Source organism: Hibiscus syriacus, unplaced genomic scaffold, assembly GCF_006381635.1.
Source record: "Hibiscus syriacus cultivar Baekdansim isolate YM2019G1 unplaced genomic scaffold, ASM638163v2 tig00109923_pilon, whole genome shotgun sequence".
NCBI lineage: Eukaryota > Viridiplantae > Streptophyta > Magnoliopsida > Malvales > Malvaceae > Hibiscus > Hibiscus syriacus.
Window position 1 is genome coordinate 623,392 of NW_024062529.1, and position 24,725 is coordinate 648,116.

General features: G+C 34.9%; 2 protein-coding genes and 1 pseudogene across 2 annotated transcripts; all 3 read left to right on the top strand.

Moving 5' to 3' along the window:
* Window positions 1-1,393: 1,393 nt before the first annotated feature.
* LOC120210390 (VQ motif-containing protein 10-like) lies at window positions 1,394-1,818 on the top strand. The gene has a single exon (XM_039209136.1). The coding sequence runs from the start codon at window positions 1,474-1,476 to the stop codon at window positions 1,816-1,818; it is 345 nt and encodes a 114-aa protein (XP_039065067.1). The 5' UTR covers window positions 1,394-1,473.
* Window positions 1,819-3,664: 1,846 nt separating this feature from the next.
* On the top strand, window positions 3,665-9,517 carry LOC120210391 (annotated as a pseudogene).
* Window positions 9,518-21,838: 12,321 nt separating this feature from the next.
* LOC120210356 (glucan endo-1,3-beta-glucosidase 11-like) lies at window positions 21,839-24,027 on the top strand. The gene is made up of 3 exons (XM_039209114.1): window positions 21,839-21,946; window positions 22,148-23,220; window positions 23,898-24,027. The coding sequence occupies exons 1-3, from the start codon at window positions 21,904-21,906 to the stop codon at window positions 23,979-23,981; spliced, it is 1,200 nt and encodes a 399-aa protein (XP_039065045.1). The 5' UTR covers window positions 21,839-21,903; the 3' UTR covers window positions 23,982-24,027.
* The last annotated feature ends 698 nt before the right edge of the window (window positions 24,028-24,725 follow it).

The following is a 24,725-nucleotide window of genomic DNA, read 5'->3' on the forward strand; positions in this document are numbered from 1 at the left end:
TTATTTATTTAAATTTTATTCGGATTAGATCATAAAAATTACTTAATTCATTAATAGATTTAATTTGTAAAGATTGAATTTATAAAATAATAAATTTTAAAAATAAAATTATCTAAAATGTTATATTTACTGAAAGAAATAAATATAATGACATTATCACTATATTTTCAAAAATATTTATTATCAATAATCTTCATCAACTAAATAATATGGTGAAGTATTATTTTAAAAATTGATATTAAAAAAAGGTAACATAACATTATTCGAACCAAAAATCGAATGAGTAAATTAAAATTCCTACATGGAAGAAGGAAAAACAGTTGACAATTCCTAATATGCGTGCGTTGACCAATACAATTTGACTTTTCTTCCTTCTCAAGCATCAAACGGTTTGACTCGTACTTTCCGTCGAGACTGCATATATATAATTATTTGGTCAAACTCAGTTTTGGTCCCTCTATAATTATAAAACTTGTAATTTAGCCCCAATACTTTAATTTGACATAATTTGGTCATCCCACATTTATAATGTTACTAAGTTTACAATCCTATTATATTAGTAATGCGATTTTATATATATATAAAAACTTTGTTAAATTGGGAGAGCCAGCAGCACTTTGGCCGAACTTTGAGGAGACAAGGAATACTCTTAACTAAGTCGATAGGTACGAGGAAGGTGATACTTGAAATGGATGCCAAGTGAAAGTGAGTGGTTGATTTCTTAAATGGTGATCGAAATGATGAGCTCAACAACAACGTCCTTATGAATGACTGCATCCAACTTGTTCGAGATGGTTGGATCTGCGAGGTTAGGCATACGTTGAGAGAAAGTAACAAGTGTGTGGATTGCTTGGCGAACAAAGCGTTTGACCAAGAAGAAGATCTCATTACTTTGGCTGATCCCCCGAACTTCTTGTTGACTTTGTTAACGGCTGATGCCAAAGGGGGAGGGTGTCTTAAAGCTGCGATTTTAGCTTATATATATATAAACTTTTCATTGAATTAAGCTTTTCTAGTGAAATGCTTAAAAAACATCGCTAAACATCAGTGAATCCAGATTTTAAAAATAATTTAAGTTAAAATCAGTATGTTTATATGTAACATTCATAATTATCTTTTGAATACATGAATTTATTGGATGTATATTTAGTATGAACTTGAAATTCTTAAGGAAATTATGTTAAATTTAAATATAAGGACTAATATCAAATTTTATAATTATAAAGAGACTAAAACCAGAATTTAACCATATTATTTTCACACAATCAACTTGCTCCATCTCTCCAATAAGTGCTCAACCCCACACTCCCTTTCAAACCCTACACTTTCTGCATCTTTTCCCCTATATATAACCATTCTCGATCCCCTTTAGCCCACATTATAAATTGCCGTGTATTTTCAAGCAAATAATTTAGCTTATCTTATTAAGCCAATTCCTTCCTTTTTCTGTGCTTGTGCTCCTTTTCTTCATCAATGGCGGCCACTGCGACTATCTCTCGTAAAGACGTTAAAGTAGTGCTGATCGATACTCAGTACGTGGAAACCGATCCCAGTAGCTTCAAATCCGTGGTTCAAAGGCTTACAGGCAAGGACTGCTGCGTTTCGTGGATAGAGGAGAGCTCGTTTTCCAGTAGGAAAACGGGAACAAATAATGTCGCCGGAAAGGTTGCGGCTGAAGAGTCATACGGATCTGCCGATGTAGGCGGCGGCTTTGATCATGTTTCCATGTTAACGAAGGGTTTATCTTTCAAGGATTTGGATAGGCTGATCTTGGAGGCGCCTTTGTTGGACGAGTTGAACTGGTTGTGGACTGAGTAATTTTTGTATAACATTCTATTCTCGTAATTTTATATATTGTCATTTTTGCAGAGTTGGTTCTTTTATTTATTATTATTTAATCTTTATTCGATCATTTTAAAAGATTGTTATATTTATATAAACATTAGCTTAAAGATTTAGGTCTGAATTAAGTAGTTAAACTTATAAATGAACATTATATAGCTTGATTTTGGAGTTGAGTAGGTTAAATATGCTGGCGTTGGGTTTATGGAAATGACAAATGAGTGGTGCTTGGAGACTCCTCGACTTCACGGCATGCATAAGCAAACACTAGGTCTAGATGCTTGTTCATCGTTTGAAACAAAACTAGTTAGATTATAATTTACGATATTTGATTCGTTTACTCATCAATTTGATTATTAAATATATATATATATTAATATTAGATCAAATTTTGGATTTGTGATTTTTTACAAATTTACAAATCAAATACAAGTCACAAAATCTAACTTAAATTGGTACCCAAATACCCAGTTACCTATTTTTTTTTTAATATTATTACTTTAACAAAACTCACATATTCTATATTCTCAAATTATTTCATCTAAAACCCTAAAACTTTGAGTTTGAATTATGTTGTTTTTTCAAAATTCGAAACTGATTAGTTTATTAATATATATATATATTGTGTATCCTCTTACTCGAACTTATAGATATCAAGGTTTTACGAGTATCCAAGATTCATAGGCAAACACATATCGACTATTTTGGTAGCTTAAAAATCGGCTACCCAACACTTTGGATACCCGTACATACCCATGGATGGTCGTGAGTAAGGTCGGACTGGATTTTTAATTCATCAGAACAAGACCCAAATATAACACTCCCTCCATCTATCATTGACCCGATTTCTAAGGTAAAAACATGCATTTAACCCGATCTAGTACAATTATACACACATATATATTCTCATTTTTATTAAGTAGATTAGGGCCTAATTAAAAAATATAAATAGAGGGATATTATAGCAATAATTCATAAATATATAAAGTTCATTTATACTCTTATTCTTGAGTTACGTTGATTCATATATTTTTCATCATAAACCTGAATTTCATCCAATCTTATCATTCAATAAAGTTGATTCAAACTCAATTTTTTTAAATTTGGTCATATAAAATTGAGTTAGGTCGGTACCCCACGAGTCAAATAACCATTCGTATGCATACCCAATGATAAACACCTCTATCACAATTTATATAAATTCAACTTTAATTGGTGTTGTATGAATCAAGTTATCTTAGTAGTTTAGAGACTAATTGTTATCTCTGGATGTCTTTGAATAGATAATGTCTTGTATTTATCACATATTTATTATAGAGAGTTTACTTATAATTTTTGAAAATTTAAAAGTTTAAATTAAAATATTTAAAACTTTTGAGATTTTAAAAGAATACAAGTTTAAAAGATAATTTAATTAAACTAGACTTAAATTTTTTGAAGTGGTCAAACTATTGATTTTAAAATATTTAATGAGATAAATGTTTATTTAAATAGTTGTTTACAGTTCAATGATAATTCAATATAAAATAATATTGGATAGTTATTTATTAAGAATCCCATTCTTTATTTAATTTTTATTGATTTAATTATTGTTATTTGATTGTATTAAATCAATAATTCATAGCAACGAAAACTAAATAACTTTTTATGAAAACATTCAATTATTTAGTTAAATTATATGCATATTATAATACGAATAAAATAATAAAATGTTTGTTCTCTAATTATAGTTGGATTAGAATTTTTATTCGTCAAATTATATTTCATAGAAACCTATATATACATATAATTTAACTGCCTACTGGTACCACTCAACTTTCGATTGAATCGGTTGAATTTCAAATCTTCAAAACCCTAGTTTCTGCTAAAATTCTATTAATTTGACCATGGCAACTGCATCAGGTACGTTCTCTTTCCCTTCTCCTTCAATTTCTATGTTTCTTTTCTTTTGATTTCAATCAGAGGGATTATTTATCAATTTTATCTAATAATTATTTGTTTGGGTATTTTCAGGAGCGTTTAAATCAAGAAAGGGTCATCGTAAACAACTCGAACTAGAGGAAGCTCGAAAGGCTGGGTTTGCACCGGCGGAGGTTGACTAGGATGGAAAAGAAATTAACCCTCATATTCCACAGTATATGTCATCGGCGCCTTGGTATCTTAACGCTGAAAGACCTAGTTTGAAGCATCAAAAGAAGTGGAAATCAGATCCTAATTATACCAAATCTTGTTACGATAGAGGTGCGAAGAAATTCCAGGCCAAAAGTATCGGAAAGAAGCCTGCGAAAAGTTAGTTAACCTTCCGTTTCTTCTTCTATTATGTTAATCCATACTTGTTCTCGTTTCTTCAGATGCCTTGTTTTGTGTGTCAATGGGGTTCATTTAGATATTATATTGAAGTATCCATGAAATTTTTTTCTTTGTTGAACTTTTGATCAATTTTAGTCATTTGGGATAGGAAAATGAATTAGGATTTTGATTGATAGAGATGGGTTCTTGGCTAATTGAACATAAAGTTATATGTTCTGATTGATTTGGAAAGCTATGAAATCGATGTTATGTTGTCCTAGTAAATGTATTTTCTCTTGTATGAGTGATGGGTCTATTTATTAATGATCAAGTTTGTTGACATGTTGAGATAGAGTTCGCTTAAGACATTTTTTGTGCTAACCATATAGAGCAAGACTAGTGATAGTGCTTGTTAGTGCCACATCAGACAATAGTTGGGCTGTGTTAGCTATTGATATTCTTGTTTTCTTTTAAACAGAAAGGTGTGAAGTTTATCCATGTTTTATGCTTCAAAATCCATAATATTTCCGTAATTTACAATTTTTTGAATTCCTTTTACTTGTTTGTTGTAGCTGTGGAGCCGTGACACATGATGCAAAATCATGTATGGAGAAGCGCCGTAAAATGGGGGCAAAATGGACGAACATGCACATTGCACCGGATGAAAAGAATGGACGAACATGCACATTGCGCACGATGAAAATATAGATACATTTGAACTGGATTATGATGGCAAGAGGGATAGATGGAGTGGTTATGATGCATCTACATATGCTCGTGTCATTCAAAGGTATGAGGCTAGAAGGAAGTATTTGAAGGAACAACAGCTGAAGAAGAGCGATAGATGGAACGGTTATGATGCATCTACATATGCTCATGTCATTTAAAGGTACGGGGCTAGAAGGAAGTATTTGAAGGAACAACAGCTGAAGAAGTTGGAGGAGAAGAATAGTATAAACGATGGAGAGGGTGGAGAGGTTTGACAAAGAAGATCATGATGATTATGCTCTGAAGGTTGATGAAGCTAATGTTGACGAGAGCAAACAGATGGACTTCGCTAAGGTTCAGAAGCGTGTTCGTACCACCTGTGGAGGGAGCACGGGAACTGTAAGGTACGTCTATTACAACCCATTGTTGTATCTTCTTTTATACATTATTTACATATTTTGGTTTTAAAGATCAATGCTTCTTCCGTGCAGTAAAAAACAAGTATTCTCACTTCATATTTGCCTCTCTTTTAGGAATTTGCGTATTTGAGAAGACACGACAAAGTATCATTTGAATCTCGATGTCAACTCAGCTTATTATGATCCCAAGTCTAGATCGATGCGGGAAGATCCCCTTCCTGGTGCTGATCCTACTGAGAAGTTCTACGGAGTGAGTGCTTTGCAGAAATTTTTTTCCCCATAAATTGTTTTCTTATTTTTATGTAATAAAGTTGATTAATCATGCAATTCTGACTTGTTTACGTGTTACCTTGCAGGGTGATAATGCATACAGACAGAGTGGCCAAGCATTAGAGTTCAAGAAGCTTAATATTCTCGCATGGGAAGCATTTGATAAAGGCCAAGATATTCATATGCAGGCCGCTCCATCCCAAGCTGAACTTCTCTTCAGGAATTATAAGGTCATTAAAGAGAAGTTAAAATCAAAGACTAAGGATGAAATCATGGAGAAGTATGGGAATGCAGCAACTAAAGAAGAGATCCCAATGGAGCTTCTATTGGGACAAAGTGAGTGGTAAGTTGAGTATGATCGTGCTGGAAGGATTATAAAGGGAATGGTATGCATGACTATAAATTTCTGCTATTTCTAGTTAATTTGAGGTGTTATTTTGTTCTTCTTGCTAAAGGTGCCATGATTTCTTCATGCTTTTGGTAATGTTAGGATGCATGCCAGTATATGGAAACTGTACCGAGTGCTATTGACTTTTAAAAACAAGAGACTTCTGGAAAATATTGGAGTACATGTTATCTTGGTCTCTCTTTTTTCCTCTTTATTTTATTATTTAAGTTTTAGTTTTGTTTGCAACTTGTTTGAAATAATCTTCTTAGTTAGCTGCTTCTTGTCCCTGTACTTTGGAGAATTTGCTGCTTTTATACAGTTGTGTACTGAAACGACCTTGTGCTTATGTTTAATGCAATGTTTTATCTGATAGGAGGAGAAAGATGAAAGAAAACGGAAGTAGAACGTTAGATGGAACGATGAGGTTACTGCTGAGGAAATGGAGGCGTACATGATGAAGTGGGTACACCACGGAGACCCAATGAAGGATTTCTTAAATTGAAAGCCAACTTTGATACAAGGGCATATGAACATCTTACTGTAATTACAAATATTTTCACTAATAAAAGTTTAGTCTCCACTTATTTCTGAAAAGAAAAATATATATATATTGATAAACTCCATAGCCAATAACCATTCATGCTTTTCATTTCTTCCAATCAGCTTATCTTATCATGATAACCTTTTGTTTGCAAACCATCATTTAAATGAATTTGACTACACATTTGCATTGCTTTTTCAAAGTAAAAATCTCCTTGGGGAATTGGGGGGTCAGCTATCTCTTTGCGTAAAATATGATTCTCCGGGCAACATGTTCAGGTATATGTATAAGTTTCATGCATTGAACCTTCAATGATTAATCCCCCTTTTCCCTTCTTCCATTAATATTTGCATAATTTCTTTAACACCATAATGTCTTTAACAAAAGCATGTTTCTTTAGAAATCTTCTTTTTATGACATCTCTCTCAGCATTCTCATCGTCTTATGATATTCATACATGCCTGCAAACCATATATATGTATTGTTGATGTCCCAGTCGTATTGAGATTCATCGAAGGGTTCAGTTGAGAACATCGATATTGGTATTATCTCTCGTGGAGATGTAGTCTCCCTAACTCTAATATGGTAGGTTCATAGATTCATGAGCATCAATATCAATATCAATATCAATATCAATATATATATATATATATACATGGCATTGACCAGCTAAAAGGCTTAGAAATACATTTTTTTTAAAAAGGTTATAAATGTTGAAATTTGTAACTCTCTTAAATGGTGGAAACCCAACTTTTAAAAGCAGCCTCAACTTTTATTTCTCCTGTCTATAGACATTTATATATCCTATCAACATGTATATATATAGTGAGAATTGATAAAGCTGACAACTTCTTTTGCAAGATGAATCTTTTCCTTTTCCTTCGATGATCTCTTTGAACAGTCAGATCACATGCAGGGTCGAGGGTTATGCCACTTAGTTTCACAAAAAAGCATGCAGATATATTTAAAAGGGTCTGCCAATGACTCAAAGCTGAGTACGTTTTAAACAGTTCATGGGGCCAATAGTGTGGACTCCCCTTGCTACAATGGGGTACCCTATCACCCTTAACTATAGAAGTTCCCAACCATCTAAATGATCAAGCATTCATAAAAATGGAATTTACTTTTGTATTAATGTTATTTTTTTCATAATATATGATTAGGGTCAGAGTCATCTTTATTTCTTTGAAAATTATACTATTCCGAATCTAATAAATGCATACACTTCATGCCATCTTTAATAGAATAGGCATTGGTTTAACCAAAGTCTGTCATTAAATCAATCCTAAACCCATCTTTTTTATAGAAAAAAATTAATAGTAATGTTAAAAATAATATGCGGATATGTTGATTCATTTGTCGTTAATATGTAGATGTATGAAGTCAAAAGTCATTAATGATTTAATGATTCACTGATTGAAATGAAAGTTTTTCTTAATGACGATGACTCTATTGATTTTTTTTTTAATTTCAATAATCAAAGTGAAATCGTCCTAGAAGTTCTGTGGCCATTAGTAGATTTTACCCATTAAAAATAATCACCTATTATGTAGTAAAAATTTAGTCAACCAACAATCGGATGGTCTATTGTGATGAGACGTTAAATCCCTTAAATAAGATAAAAGGTTTAAATCATGACGTTTGCAAATAGAGTAAATTGAGTTGAAAATATCGTCTTCGCCTCTACAGTACCTGATCCAATTTAATTTATCAATAAATTAGATATCGATGATTAAAAAAAACTTACTAGAAGATGAGGAGAATTGACGGGGCAGTGAAGTAGAGTCTTCTCTTCCATCCTAGAACGGTAGCCAAAGATAGACACTAATTTAGACGAGCAGTAATAGAATTCAAAAGTCTCTTCTTTCGACTGTTAGTAATTTGCTTGCGTGTAAATGAAACAAAACCGAACCTGTTTATTGTTTATATATAGAATAAAGTACACTAGAGATCATCGAATCATACTTAAATAATCATTTTAATAATTTAACTTTTAAAATTATAAAATGATCATTAAATTTATTTAATAATTACAAAACATACTTATTATATTATAGTAAGTGTAAAAGTTTGATAAATTTAATGATAATTTTGAAACAGTTTAATAAAATTTATTGATCATTTTATAACTTTTGTAAGTTTAATGACTAAAAAGAATCGTTTGAGCAAAGCTTTGTGACCTCTGACGTACTTTACCCTTATATATGCGAGTATATGTTATGTTGCCTCTGCCCCTTGGAAAAATCTAACAAGTTTTTAGTTTTAAAATCATGTTTACTTTAAGAAAAAGGATTGAAAGGAACCCTAAGCTAAGATAAGCACACTCATCTTTGTAATAAAATTCAACGTACTACGTATACCATTCCTCATCCATTCACCAAACCTTACTTTTCACTTGAGTAATTGAGTTTCTCTCTAATTTACAAAAACTGACAAGTTAGTCCATGCACTTTAATTTATTAGAATCTGGTCCTTGTACTCTACAAAAACTAAGAAGTTAGTCTGATTGCTAGTATTAGTATACTGTAAACACATGAACTTGAATTGTTGGTATTGACTAATTTGGAACATTTAATACGTTCAACTATTTTTTTTGGCTAATTCTTTATAAACAAATTGTTGAATTTCCTAAGTTTAGTTGTTCAACTTAGGAAACTGTTAAAGCTGCGTGATAAGGCTAGACGTTTGTTATATCCTAATGCTAATTGGGCTCAGATTAACGTAAGGTGGATTTGGGAGAATATTCGTGATAGGAAGGAAAAGGTTAGTTGGCATCGCCTTATCTGGTTTTCGACTCATATTCTTAAGTTTTCCTTAGTTTCTTGGATTGTCATTCTTGATAGACTGCCTACCAACGACATACTTGTTCGGTTTGGTATTGTTGTTGATGATGTATGTGGTTTGTGGGGGCATTGGGATGGAATCTCGAAACCATCTCTTTTCGGATTGTTCCTATGCGAGGGAGGTTTGGGGTGCTGTTTTGCACTCTTGTGGTTTAAGGCAGGAGCTGGTTTGCTGGGAGGATTCTCTTCGTTGGATGATAACAAATCTAAAGGGTAAGTCTGTTTTGGTACATATTCTTAAGTTGGCTTGGACTGTGTAGACACTCATTTTCGTCCCATTTTTTTTATTTTTTTTCTACATATATATATATATACAGTATATAGTTTGAAAACATTTTTAATATATATATAATATATAATTTTGAAAAGCATGTTTGAAAACATTTATATATTATATAGTTCTTAAGTCATTTTTGAAAATTAATATAATATATGGTTTTCAAAACATTTTTGAAAATATATATATTATATAGTTTTTAAAAACATTTTTGAAAATTAATATAATATATAGTTTTTAAAACATTTTTGAAAATACTTGTTATATAGTTTTTAAAACATTTTAAAATATATATATAGTTTAAAAAAACATTTTGAAAACATAAATATATTATATAGTTTTTGAAATCATTTTGAAAACATATAATATATAGTTTTAAAAACATTTTTAAAAACTATATAATTTTGAAAACATTTTAAAATATTTTTAAAAGTATATATTATATAGGTTTTGGGAAAATATTTTTTATATTATTATTATTTTTCCCCTTTGCTCTGTTTTATTATTATTAATTTCATTTTTATTTTCGTTTTTAGGGTCCAAACGGGGTCCAATCTGTCCAGGTCCAGGGTCCAACATTGGGCCTGATCTAGCCCGGTTACGTTTAGGGTTTTCATAACCCTAACATCAGCCTTGTCACAGCGCCACATAGGAGGTTCCAGAAGCATGGAGCCAAGCAGTCAACGCCCAGCGCACATTCCGGCCGCACCAACGAGACTGAACCATCCCGAGGCGGTCGGTACCATGAACTGGAAGATCGAAACAAGCAACAACCCACATCCCGTTATTTTCGGGAGCCAAACAACCAACACTGGGGCTATAAAAAGCCCCCGGTGAGGCATCGAGAGAAAAAAGGACGGAAACCAACGGCAAAATCACGGCCACAAAGAACCAAACATCAACACAAAAACAGAGAACACAGATCTACACCAAACGTCAACCACATACATAACCACAGTACACCGAGAGCCATAACCAAACACAAGTCCAAACGAAACACAACCAGAACGCAAAATAAACCAAAACAACAGCAAAAAACAAAAACAAAAGCAGACAGCCCCGATCTAGGCCACGAAGGGCCATTGGAAGCGGAAAGGTCGCCGGAGACGGGTAGGTGTCGAACGGGTTTTTGTAGATCTACGGTTATTTGGGTGTGTTTTAAAGATTTGGGGCTCAGATTCGGGTGCACGACGTTGGGGGAGTTATTTTGGTAGGTTTGGGTTTCCTACGGCTGCCGGCAGCGGCGGCCGGCACGGCGTTGGCACGACGAGGAGACCACCGGAGCTGTGGCCTGATATCTCCCATTTGAGAGAGTTTGAGAGACGAGAGAGAGCGCAGAGAGAGAGGGAAAAATGACCAAATGAGAGAAATGAAGAAACAAAACCCTATTTTCGACTTTAAATACGAAATTCAAAACGGCGTCGTTTTACGAAGGATTGGTCTGCAAATAGAGGATTTTTAAATCCTCTCCGCAGTCCCTGGTATTTTGGATCGGTTTTCATTTTGGTCACTAATTGTAATTTTGACCCCGAATTTGCAATTCAATTAATTTGGTCTCTGTTTATATTTCTTTTATCTTTGTGAATTGGCTCCTAACTTTTTCAATTTTTTTTGCAGTCCATTTTAATGTCAATTTGGCCCGCTAATTTTATTTTTTTAATTTGGTCCCCCTACATCTTACTGTATTTTATCGCTATCATTATTATTATTATTCCGTCATATTTTTTTGTTACTATTAAACTTTACCTTTTTTTTCTTTTTCCTTTTTTAATTTTATTTTTATCTATCATATTTTTCTTTCCTCTTTGACTTATTTCTGTCTATTTATTTCTTTTTCACTTATTAATTTTTTTTCTTTTGACTTGTTATTATTATTACTATTTTTGTTTGCGATTCATTTAATATTTGTTTATTGTTTTTTATCTAACATTTTTGATTTTTCTTTTAGAAGAATTTCAACCGATCAAAGGTAAGTAATTCGAATCGGATTTCTAAATTTCAATTTAAATTTTCTAATTTTCGTAATTAAAGACAATCGGCAAATTAATTGGTACCGAAAGGGCGGTTCAAGGGTGCTAATCCTTCCTTGACCGTAACCGACTCCCGAACCCGATTCACTTCTGGTAAAACGCAGATCAGGTAAGATGGTGTCCGACCTACCTAAATTCGTTTTAAAATGGTCGGTGGCGACTCTAACCCAATTCATTCAAGTCGAAGCCCAATTTCGGGGCCCCACTCGAAAGACGGTTACGACAGTTTGGCAACTCCACTGGGGACAGGTAAGTGAGTCAGGCCAGAATTAATTTCTGGTTGTCTTTTTATGCGAAAATTGTAAGTTTAAATTTTAATTTATTTATTCGGTTCCGATTATTTACCTTTGATTATTTTTCAAATAAATAGTTGTACTAACATTTTTTCAATGATTTCAGATTTTTGAAAAGTTTCTATCTCAGGCTCTATACCCGAGCTCCGAACCCTTTTAAGTGGGGGTGAAAGCGACGTCTTCGTGTGAATTTATTCACCGTATGGGCCTAGCAAGTAACCTTCGGGATTCATATACCTTATGCCTTCGTGTGAATTTATTCTCCGTATGGGCATAAGGGAATGTTTCCTCTCGAGTTTAACTTAGTCTACATAAGCTTGTAATGGGCTTAGGACTAAGGGTCTGGCAAGCCCAAGGGGGCACCGGCAATGAGAACTCGAGTACCGTTTTTTAGAACCTAAACCGGGAGAGTGCAAGGAATTAAATCCCACCCCAAAACCTCATTCCAAACCTTAGGCTATTTTATTTCCTACTTTATTTTCTGCTCAAAAGCATGCGAACTAGACAAATATGCGGTTAGGATTTGTTTGAAATTAGCATGCGGGATAGAGATCATGTCCGGGTAGGAATTAAAGCATGTGGGGTAGATATCATGTGGGGTAGGATTTTTTCATTTTTATTATTGTTTTGATTTACCTCACTAACTCTTTTATTTTTTGTCTTCTTTTATTATGTTTTTATCATTCGCATCATTTAAAACGGGGTGTTGATCCACCAAAAATATGTTTGTTAAACATGAATAATCAGCATTAATAGACAAAAGGGTTGTAATACAAGAGATGAAAATGCAGAAGACAGTCTACAAGGAGACTATGTGTCACCTTCAATCCAGAGGATGTGGTGCCCGCAATTGAAGGGTATATCATCATACTGCATTATAAAGGACTCAATGAACCGGGTCTACATCAAGCACAATGAAAGTTCATCTTTGAAGAATTGACTGCCAAAGGTTGCAGACCAAAACGAGGAAAAGGTTACAGACCCGGACGCTCCTTTCAAAAAATACAAGAACAAGACGGCGAAACCCTAGCTGAGCTGAATGTCATTGCTGACGAATTCAAGAAGAAAATTTCGATATAGGGCTCCAATGGTGTTGTTGTTAGGGAACAGACTTGACAGAGAGTGGAAGCTGGAGGTGCAGTCCTTCGAGACTCTTTTTGGGGGCAAACAACTCATCATCTGCATAAGTCGGAGCGGTTCGACAGGTTATCCAACCGGTGACAGACGAAGGCAGAAGACTAGTCAACATGTCAGAAGTTGTCAGAATATTCTTGTCTCTTAAAAGATAAAACACTTTTGTCCCCAATAAGGATTATTTTTAATAACAAATACATTTTTTGGATTAATGCCTCGATCATTTCATGCATCATGCATTTAGACATTTTGCATTTTGTTATTTTCTTTGCATTTTGTTATTTTCTTTGCATTCACATTAACTAACATATACATGTCTCATCAAAAGGAGTAAATACTAGATACGCCGTTTCAAGCGTTGGACACACCCCATTCACATAACACTCGTTTGAAGAAGAAGATGATGGAAGCCAGAATTACACAAATCGAGGAGAATATGTTGAAACTACAGAAAGAGCTAGAAGACAAGATAAACCAGAACAGTTGAAATACTCTGGAAACAATCACAAAGAACCAAGAGTCCTTGGTGGATCAGATCGTTGCCAAGTTAGTTGGCCTGCAACAGACCAGTGCGCTCGGGGCAGGTTCATCGGAAGGGGTAACCATGCCACTTACCCCGCAAGTGGTTGTCTCACCCAGAATCTTACCAGGACTTCAAGATAATTCGGATAGTTATCGCATTCCGAAATTTGAAGAAGAGGTCAAAACAAAGAGGGTAGAAATTACCATTAACCCAGGAGGTAGAACGGGTGGAAAGCCTCCCCTGAAGAAGAAGGAAAGAGAGATCATCAACATTTCAAAGTCGTTTCCAGTCGTACCCTTTTGTAGGCAAAAACCGAAGAAGGAAAAAGAGCATTTTGATCCCATTCCCATGACATATAAGGAGCTCTACCAACAACTGTTTGACGCACATGTGGTGTCACCCTATCCCGAGACACCTCTAAAGCCCCCATACCCCAGGTGGTATGACAAAAATGCGCACTGTGAATATCATGGCAGTGTTCCGGGGCATGCTATCGAAAATTGCCTCCCCTTTAAGAGGGTTATCCAAAGGATGCGCAACAGGGGTTGGATTCATTTTAATAATTCAGAATCACTCTACGTTACACAGAACCCCCAACCAAATCATGAAGAGAATAAGGAAAGTGCAGTCACCGAGGAAAAAGGTAAAAAGGCCAAAACCAGAGTTTCCGAAGTGAAGTTACCTCTTGCTTGGGTATGGAGGCAAATGATAAATGAGGGGTTTCTTGCACCACATCTTGGCACATCATATTCCAAAAGTGACAGTTATTGTTGTTATCACAATGAAGATGGACATGATGTACAAGAATGTACAGAATTTAGAGCCTTGGTCCAACTAATGATGGACAAGAAAGAGCTGGAATTTTACGATGAAAGCAATGACACTCCTAAAGCAGAAAGAGTCATGGCAAGTGGGGCATCCTGATGAGGCCTTATTCAATTTTGAGACATGTTGTTTGAATTTGTTTTTATTTTATTTTTTTTCATGTTTGGGACTTGTTTTTGAACTTTCTTTGGATATTTGAATAAATTTATGCTACTTTAAAGATTGTAAGCAATGAATCACATTTGCAAACTCGCAATTCTTTGAATATCATCTGAATTAAGAAACTCTGTAAATGGTTCAAAGTTACAAGATCTTTGACGAAGTAACATGATTTAAAAACAAGGACTTTGACCTTACCCAGAATATACACTCAAACACCATACCCTACTCTTGCAATTAACCAATATAACCTTTTCCTTTCATAAGGCGCGGACAACATGGGGCATCGTTTGCATATGAAGATTACTATACTTTTTATTTAAGACGTTCAGTGATGATAATGATCTTCACAGATGGAATAGTCGAGCAGGTGAATCTAGTTTAGGTCAGTTGCTTGGAAATTGAACTCTAAAAATGAATTTTTTTTGACTTTCAACAAAACACCTAGACTATAACAGGTTCTTCTTTACAATCTTAAGAAATTAAATCCGTAAAACTGAGCTATTCCACTAAGGCAATTGGTTATAGAGGAAACTCGAAAGCCCTGGCTTTACGAATAAATTGCATTCAAACCATGACATTGCTCGGACACTTGGCAATTCGGTGTCTGCTCCACTGCTTTTGTCCGGTCGAAGACTTTGTGATGAGATGAACCCTTCAGTTAACTTGATAAAACTGATTATAATGTTAATTTGTCCCTCTAAAGCAATTGGTTAAACGCCCCGGCTTTATGGATTCAGCTAGCCAGATAACGGCGAATTAAATCAAATTTATCTAAGCAAGAAATTTTCGGTAATGATGGACTAAGGGAGATAAGGAACACCTGTTATAGTCAAATTTCACATGAGCACTCAAGAATTTTATTTTTAGACGATATTTCTGCACTACCTTTGTTAGAAGAGCTTGCAAAACTTGAACAAATGGAAGATTTCAGAGAACCGAAATAAAAGGTCTAGTAATTGATCATGCTAGTTGCGTCATTTTGTCCGCATCCAATTGAAATGCCAAGCCAAAGAAAAGCATGTTACAATAACCGAAAAATGACTCTTTTATGGCCGAAACCTTATGTCAACCTAAAGTCAACTCATCCTTTCGAACATTTGTCAAAGAGCTGTAACTCTGAAAGCATTAAAAGAGCTATTGATTCCTTTGATATTCTTTGAACTCATGTTTATAATTTGATTCAATTGTGGACAATATTTTACAGAATTTTTATCATTTTCCTTCCTAAAACAAGAAAAAGGAGAAACATTTTCAAATAGAACAGTCTCAGATTTGAAAGGTCTATAAAGCCAAAGCCCGATAAGCAAATGGGGCACGATCGATTCCATGAACCTAATTGGCAGGCAAAATACGGGACTCCAGTCCAAGAGATAAAACATAATTCATTCATGTTGCATGCATCTTAGACATACTTAGGTACATCACATTCATCATTTTAGCATACATTTTTTACAGCCCTTTTAGTCAGGTTTCAATTCTATTTCAAGATATACTCGATTTGCAAGTGCTTTTAAGGAACGATGGTGGTCGCTTAACTCGGCAGTGAGAAGCTACACCTCAACCGACTTGACATATCTACAGATCTCAGAACCAATTTTAGATAGGTTCGAGAACCAATTCAGATCAAATTCAGTTCAACTCAACTCAACTCAACAATGAGCAACATATTTCCAGTTTATGTCTTCAAGCCAGATTTCAATTCCACAACGGAAGACATTCGGCTGTCAGAATTCATCAGTGGGATTTCCCGTAAAAGGGGGAGTCATCAAATGATCGTCTTACTTGGTACAGACTCGCTCAGAGGAACCGCCTGAAGAATCATGACCGGCTTCGACCCGTTAAGGGAAGCCATTTTTTTAAACAAACTATTTGCAGCATAGCTTAAGTCGAGAAGGGCTATCTGCCAAAGACCCCCGAGTTCGATTACACTCAGCTTCGATGGCACATCATTTACAGCATAACTCAAGGCTAGAAGGGTTATCTGTGACCAAAAGACCTTTGAGTTCGACTACGCTCAGCTCCAAGGCACATCATTTGCAGTATAGCTTAAGTCGAGAAGAGCTATCTGCCAAAGACCCTTAAGTTCGATTACACTCAGCTTCAAGGACATAACATTTACAGTATAACTCAAGGCTAGAAGGGTTATCTGTCAGCAAAGACCTTTGAGTTCGACTACGCTCAGCTCCAAGGCACATCATTTGCAGTATAGCTTAAGTCGAGAAGGGCTATCTGCCAAAGACCCCCGAGTTCGATTACACTCAGCTACGAGGGCACATCATTTGCAGCATAACTTAAGTCGAGAAGGGTTATCTGCCAACCAAAGACCTTTGAGTTCGACTACGCTCAGCTCCAAGGCACATCATTTGCAGCATAGCTTAAGTCGAGAAGGGCTATCTGCTAAAGACCCCCAAGTTCGATTACACTCAACTTCGAGGGCACATCATTTACAGCATAACTCAAGGCTAGAAGGGTTATCTATGACCAAAAGACCTTCGAGTTCGACTACGCTCAGCTCCAAGGCACATCATTTGCAGTATAGCTTAAGTCGAGAAGAGCTATCTGCCAAAGACCCTTAAGTTCGATTACACTCAGCTTCAAGGGCATAACATTTACATCATAACTCAAAGCTAGAAGGGTTATCTGTCAGCAAAGACCTTTGAGTTCGACTACGCTCAGCTCCAAGGCATATCATTTGCAGTATAGCTTAAGTCGAGAAGGGCTATCTGCTAAAGACCTTCGAGTTCAATTATATTCAACTTAGAGGCAAATCAAGTTTACAGCATAGCTCAAGGCAAGAAGGGCTATATGTCAATAAAATTGTCGAGTTCGACTCTATTCAGCTCGTTGACACATCAATTAGACCACTTTCCGATGGCAGTCAAGGTTTTCAAGTCAATGAGAAGACCGGGGTTAATTGCGCCTTGGTGACAAAAAAACTGCTTTCCGGCAGCATAGCTTAAGTCGAGAGAAACTATCTATCAGCGAAGACCTTGTGAGTTTGGTTTCATTCAGCTCGAGGGCCTATCAACTACATGGTGGAGTAAAAGAATTATTTTCCCAGTCGAATTTTTGAACCAAGGTCTTTAAATCAAGAAGAAGATCGAAGTTGACTACAATTGGGCAACAAGAAGCCGCATCCCGATTCAAATCTCGAACTACGACTTCAATTCCGTATCATTTCAAGGTGGACTCGACTTCATGACGGAGGAGCCATCTGCAACTCAATTCGACAGGGAGTTATTCTTCAACTCCACCGAACGAAAATTTGTGTCTTTTTATCTTTATCCTATTTTTCGTTCTACGAAAAAGGACAAAGAGGGGCAGCTGTAGACACTCATTTTCGTCCCATTTTTTTATTTTTTTTTCTACATATATATATATACAGTATATAGTTTGAAAACATTTTTAATATATATATAATTTTGAAAAGCATGTTTGAAAACATTTATATATTATATAGTTCTTAAGTCATTTTTGAAAATTAATATAATATATGGTTTTCAAAACATTTTTGAAAATATATATATTATATAGTTTTTAAAAACATTTTTGAAAATTAATATAATATATAGTTTTTAAAACATTTTTGAAAATACTTGTTATATAGTTTTTAAAACATTTTAAAAATATATATAGTTTAAAAAAACATTTTGAAAACATAAATATATTATATAGTTTTTGAAATCATTTTGAAAACATATAATATATAGTTTTAAAAACATTTTTAAAAACTATATAATTTTGAAAACATTTTAAAATATTTTTAAAAGTATATATTATATAGGTTTTGGGAAATTATTTTTTATATTATTATTATTTTCCCCCTTTGCTCTGTTTTATTATTATTAATTTCATTTTTATTTTCGTTTTTAGGGTCCAATCTGTCCAGGTCCAGGGTCAGGGTCTAACATTGGGCCTGATCCAGCCCAGTTACGTTTAGGGTTTTCATAACCCTAACATCAGCCTTGTCACAGCGCCACATAGGAGGTTCCAGAAGCATGGAGCCAAGCAATCAACGCCCAGCGCACATTCCGGCCGCACCAACGGGATTGAACCATCCCGAGGCGGCCGGTACCATGAACTGGAAGATCGAAACAAGCAACAACCCACATCCCGTTATTTTCGAGAGCCAAACAACCAACACCGGGGCTATAAAAAGCCCCCGGTGAGGCATCGAGAGAAAAAATGACGGAAACCAACGGCAGAATCACGGCCACAAAGAACCAAACATCAACACAAAATAGAGAACACATATCTACACCAAACGTTAACCAAATACATAACCACAGTACACCGAGAGCCATAACCAAACACAAGTCCAAACGAAACACAACCAGAACGCAAAATAAACCAAAACAACAGCAAAAAACAAAAACAAAAGCAGACAGCCCCGATCTAGGCCACGAAGGGCCATTGGAAGCGGAAAGGTCGCCGGAGACGGGTAGGTGTCGAACGGTTTTTTGTAGATCTACGGTTATTTGGGTGTGTTTTAAAGATTTGGGGCTCAGATTCGGGTGCACGACGTTGGGGGAGTTATTTTGGTAGGTTTGGGTTTCCTACGGCGGCCGGCACGGCGTTGGCACGACGGGGAGACCACCGGAGCTGTGGCCTGATATCTCCCATTTGAGAGAGTTTGAGAGACGAGAGAGAGCGCAGAGAAAGAGGGGAAAATGACCAAATGAGAGAAATGAAGAAACAGAACCCTATTTTCAGCTTTAAATATGAAATTCAAAACGGCGTCGTTTTACGAAGGATTGGTCTGCAAATAGAGGATTTTTAAATCCTCTCCGCAGTCCCTGGTATTTTGGATCGGTTTTCATTTTGGTCACTATTTGTAATTTTGACCCCGAATTTGCAATTCAATTAATTTGGTCCCGGTTTATATTTCTTTTATCTTTGTGAATTGGCTCCTAACTTTTTCAAATTTTTTTTGCAGTCCATTTTAATGTCAATTTGGCCCGCTAATTTTATTTTTTTAATTTGGTCCCCCTACATCTTACTGTATTTTATCGCTATCATTATTATTATTATTCCGTCATATTTTTTTGTTACTATTAAACTTTACCTTTTTTTTCTTTTTTCTTTTTTAATTTTATTTTTATCTATCATATTTTTCTTTCCTCTTTGACTTATTTCTGTCTATTTATTTCTTTTTCACTTATTATTTTTTTTTCTTTTGACTTGTTATTATTATTACTATTTTTGTTTGCGATTCATTTAATATTTGTTTATTGTTTTTTATCTAACATTTTCGATTTTTCTTTTAGAAGAATTTCAACCGATCAAAGGTAAGTAATTCGAATCGGATTTCTAAATTTCAATTTAAATTTTCTAATTTTCGTAATTAAAGACAAACGGCAATTTAATTGGTACCGAAAGGGCGGTTCAAGGGTGCTAATCCTTCCTTGACCGTAACCGACTCCCGAACCCGATTCACTTCTGGTAAAACTCAGATCAGGTAAGATGGTGTCCGACCTACCTAAATTCGTTTTAAAATGGTCGGTGGCGACTCTAACCCAATTCATTCAAGTCGAAGCCCAATTCCGGGGCTCCACTCGAAAGACGGTTACGACAGACTGGTTTTGTGTATTTCATTTGGGAAGAGAGTAATCATAGGCAATTTAGAGAATTGATTCGTTCGGCTGATACGATTGTCAATAGGATAAAGGAGGCTGATAGAATTAAGTTGCATAGATGTTGCATTAACAGGTTGGATGGTGTAAATAGGCAATTGTGCGTTGAATGGGGGTTGATCTAGCTGTTTGTAATGTTTAGTGTAGGAGCTTATTTGCTCTCTTTTTTGGATGAATATAATTTTACTTATCCGGAAAAAAAATTGTTGAATTGCTTTTGTCAAAAAAAATGTTGAATTGCTAATTTCCAAATAATTCGCTTAACAATGTGTAGTAATTTCTTAATTTTCGTATAGTGTGGAAATTAAATTCTGACAAAGAAGGAGGACTGATTTCTTGATTTTGATAAGACCAAAAATAAGGCCAAACCATTGTTACCCACACCTTGCTCGACAACTTTCTCCAAAAGCAGTGTCCCAGTACTTTATTCAACTTGACCATACTGCCTCTTATATTTTTCCCACTTTTTTTTCCTTTCTTACAAATTTAATTTGACTAAAAAATGTTTTTTAAAAAATTATTTGAATCGAATTATTCAAGTGAATTTGAACTTTAAGGTGTTGTTTCTTTTTATCTTTGAAGAAGAAGCACAACTCAATTAACTTTGTCAGACTCAAGGTGCACTACTGAATTTTAACGCTCTAACAAATTATCCAATGTAAATATTATATACAATATAATAAGAATACAAATGCATTGGTCAACTAATGGAAAGATTAGGCTATGACTTTAATTTCAGAATGGATTATATCCAAAGTATAAAACTTTTTGATTGATAAACACAAAAAATAGTTCATTGGATAGACTAAAGTAGAATTTGTTTTTCTTCTGAGGATACTGGCTGGATTAAACTAGAATATGCTTGGCATCATAACGTTTAATTGATAATTATTAGTTTTCAAATCAACTTGAATTTTGGTCTTTGTACTTTTAAAATATATATAAAAAAACCCCTCATACATTAGAAAAATGAGTGAAATAATTGTTTTTTATAATAGTTGGAAGAAAAAATGTTAATTTTATGAGCTGAATTTAACATTAATATGTCGAGAGACGTTTAACTGAATCTTTACATTTAATCTTACCATATTTCATACCTATTCACATGTTAAATGCAAGAATCAAATTTCTATGATACAGTGGGTTGTATGAACATGCCACGTCATACTTAAGCTATTGTTACTTCATTTGATTAAGGCTACCTCATAAAACTAACACTTTTAAATTTGTTATAAAAGTAAGCATTTTACTCTCTTTTTTTAAATTTCGTGACATATATATATAGTCACATTATGCTTATTTTAAAAATTATAAGGACTAAATTTGACTTTGCAGTATAGTACATGGACCTAAACACCAATTTTACCATTAGCATTTAGGTAATCCAATTCCTCAACATATGCAACTATTTGAGTCTCATACTAAAAGAAAATTGTAGAAAAATAATGTATATTTAATTAACCATAAGTGGGATTTTAGCTTTCCTTTTGTGTGAAGCAAGTGGATGGGGGCAATTATGTAATAAGGATGAAACCCCCATGAGAAATTGTAAGAAGTTGGCGTGCGTTGGAAAGAGACAAGCTAGTCCAAAACCCAAATAAAAAGACATGGCAAAAGAACCCAGCATAACTCCATGATGTTCCATGTTTTCCTTCTTCGTTTTCCTCCTTCATTGACCCTTTAACTTTCTCTTTCTTTCGTTGCAACGTTTTCAACAACAATTCCCATGATGTTCCTTGTTTTCCTTCTCCTTGCTCTATGGTTTTCAGGTACCCTTTTTTGTTATTACACCAGTGATTAGTTGACAAATGTCATTAATGATGACTTTGTTATTTTACACATCTTGCATAAGTATTTGTTCAATTATAATACTTTTAAAGAGAATACTATTTTCTTTTACTATTGAGTCTACTCGATAATTTCGATGTCTTGGTTGTCTCTAATGTGCGGTTTAGTCTTTGTTTTTGCAGATTATGGTATGTTACGAGTTGCTTCATTAGGGATCAACTATGGTCAAGTTGGCAGCAATTTGCCACCACCCGATAAGGTTCTTGATCTGTTAAGTTCCCTTATGATCACAAAAGTGAAAATCTACGACACAAATCCTCAAATTCTGACAACATTCGCCAACTCCGGCGTTGAGCTCATTGTCACGGTTGAAAACCAGATGCTATCCGTGGTAATGGACCCTCAACAAGCACTTCAATGGGTTAGCACCCACGTCAAGCCTTATTTCCCGGCCACGAAGATCACCGAGATCGCGGTCGGGAATGAAGTGTTCACCGACGACGACACGTCTCTTATCGGATATCTCGTCCCGGCCATGGTCAGCATCCATGGTGCGTTAGTTCAATTAGGGCTAGACAAGTACATTCTGGTTTCGACACCCAATTCATTGGCTGTTCTTGAAGAATCGTTCCCTCCGTCGGCCGGGAGTTTCAAAGGCGAAGTGTCGGCGATCATGTCAGAGTACCTTCGGTTTCTCGCGAGCACCGGTTCCCCGTTTTGGATCAATGCGTACCCTTATTTCGCTTACAAAGGTGCCCCGGAAAACGTTTCATTGGACTATGTTCTTTTCAACAAAAATCCTGGCATGGTCGATCCTTACACCAAGCTGCACTATGACAACATGTTGTACGCACAGGTAGATGCTGTCGTTTACGCCATGTTCAGGTTGGGTTATAGTGGGATCGAGGTGAGGGTGTCGGAGACCGGTTGGCCGTCAAAAGGCGATCCGGATGAAGTTGGAGCGACACCAGCGAATGCGGCCGTTTACAACAGGAATTTGCTGAGGAGGCAAATGAGGAATGAGGGGACACCTTTGAGACCAAACACGAGGCTTGAAGTGTACTTGTTTGCTTTGTTCAATGAGGATATGAAGCCCGGACCGACCTCGGAGAGAAACTACGGACTTTTTGAACCTGATGGAACCATTGCTTACAATGTGGGACTCTCTGCCTTATCCACAACTTCATCGACATCGACATCGACATCAACATCGTCGTCGTCTTTTTCGTTTTTCCTTACATCATCTGCAGATAAGGTAAAACCATAGCTTCTGTCTTGCTGTTTTATGTTCTTACTTCTTACACCATTTACATTAAACAAAATTTATCAATTGAAAAAAAAGGGAAATTGAGAACTTGTATACAAGAGGATAGGATAGGAGGGGAAACAATACGATATGTACATAGAGTTAACGTCATAATTAATGTCAAAATTTAGTAATTTTGACACTATTGTATATCATTTTTAAAAATTAGAATTTTTTTATCTTCTATTACTTATTTAATTTTATTTGATCAAATGATAAATTATAATAGATAGATAAGGTGCATAAAAGATAATATTAATATGTATTCACAATACTGATGTAATGTAATCCAAAATATATATAAAATCTGTGATAACATGATATAAACAAATAATTTATTAAATAATATAGTTATTTCATCCATGTGTCATATTAGAATGGTCAACTATTTTTTATTGTAATAAGAGATGGACTCGTGATTTTATATAAGAAGAACGGATCTATAAAATTTTAAGTGTAAAAATAAACTATTAATAAAAAAATATAAAAAAAAATACTTAAATTATATGAAAATTTAAAATTTGTAGAGACAATCACCTTACCAGCCTACTTGGGGATGTAGCGTAAATTTCTTGGCTTAATTTTTTTTTTGCTCGACTTTAAATGCTATTTGTTGTGTGAAACAGGCAACAAATATGGGGTACGAAAGATGGGTGTATTGCATGTTTTTGTATTTGCTGGCTTGCCAAGTTTTTCCAAGACGACATTAACAAGTAAAAATGGTGAGTGCCTGTAAATATTACCTTTGGGAATTGGGTCATTTTATCAAGATGAAAGATACCGCCAAGTTAACCTACACCACACTGAGAACTGATGATTGTTTCATGATGAGCATCTTCTTCAACATAATTACCCAACTTCAACAATGGATCAAATTCACCATTATGATAAAAATGGGTATAATTTCAAAACATACCCTTTTCGTGAATTGCGTTGGTTTTATTGTTGAAGATGATGTATAGCTTATTATTATATCCTAGACCAAGCAAACAAATCCCATTGTATTTCTTTTCCATTTTAGCTATTGTAGAAGAATTATTTCAACAATTTCAATCAGAATTCATCATTTACAAATATTGAATCGAACGATTAACTCACTGATTCGAATACGGATAACACGGTTTACCAATTGGTTACAAGAGAAATAAAAGCTTTCTTTTGTTACACTTTTGGACGTGGAATCCATGGCTGTTAACTTTCTCTTTGCTTTATCTTTTCTCTCCCGAAACAACTATAAGAATCTATAGATATAATAAGAAAAGTTGAGACTTTATTTTTGAATCCTTGAGGCTGAGAGTCGCTTTACTCCCTTTGGCCAAATGACCGTCAGCATTATGCCATCCTTTTCTCACAAAGGACACTTTTTCCTTTGGGATCTCTTTCTTTTTCGTTGTCATTTATCTGTTAAGAGGTGTATGGGTGAGACAATGTAAGCTAAGACCTTGTTAATGTTG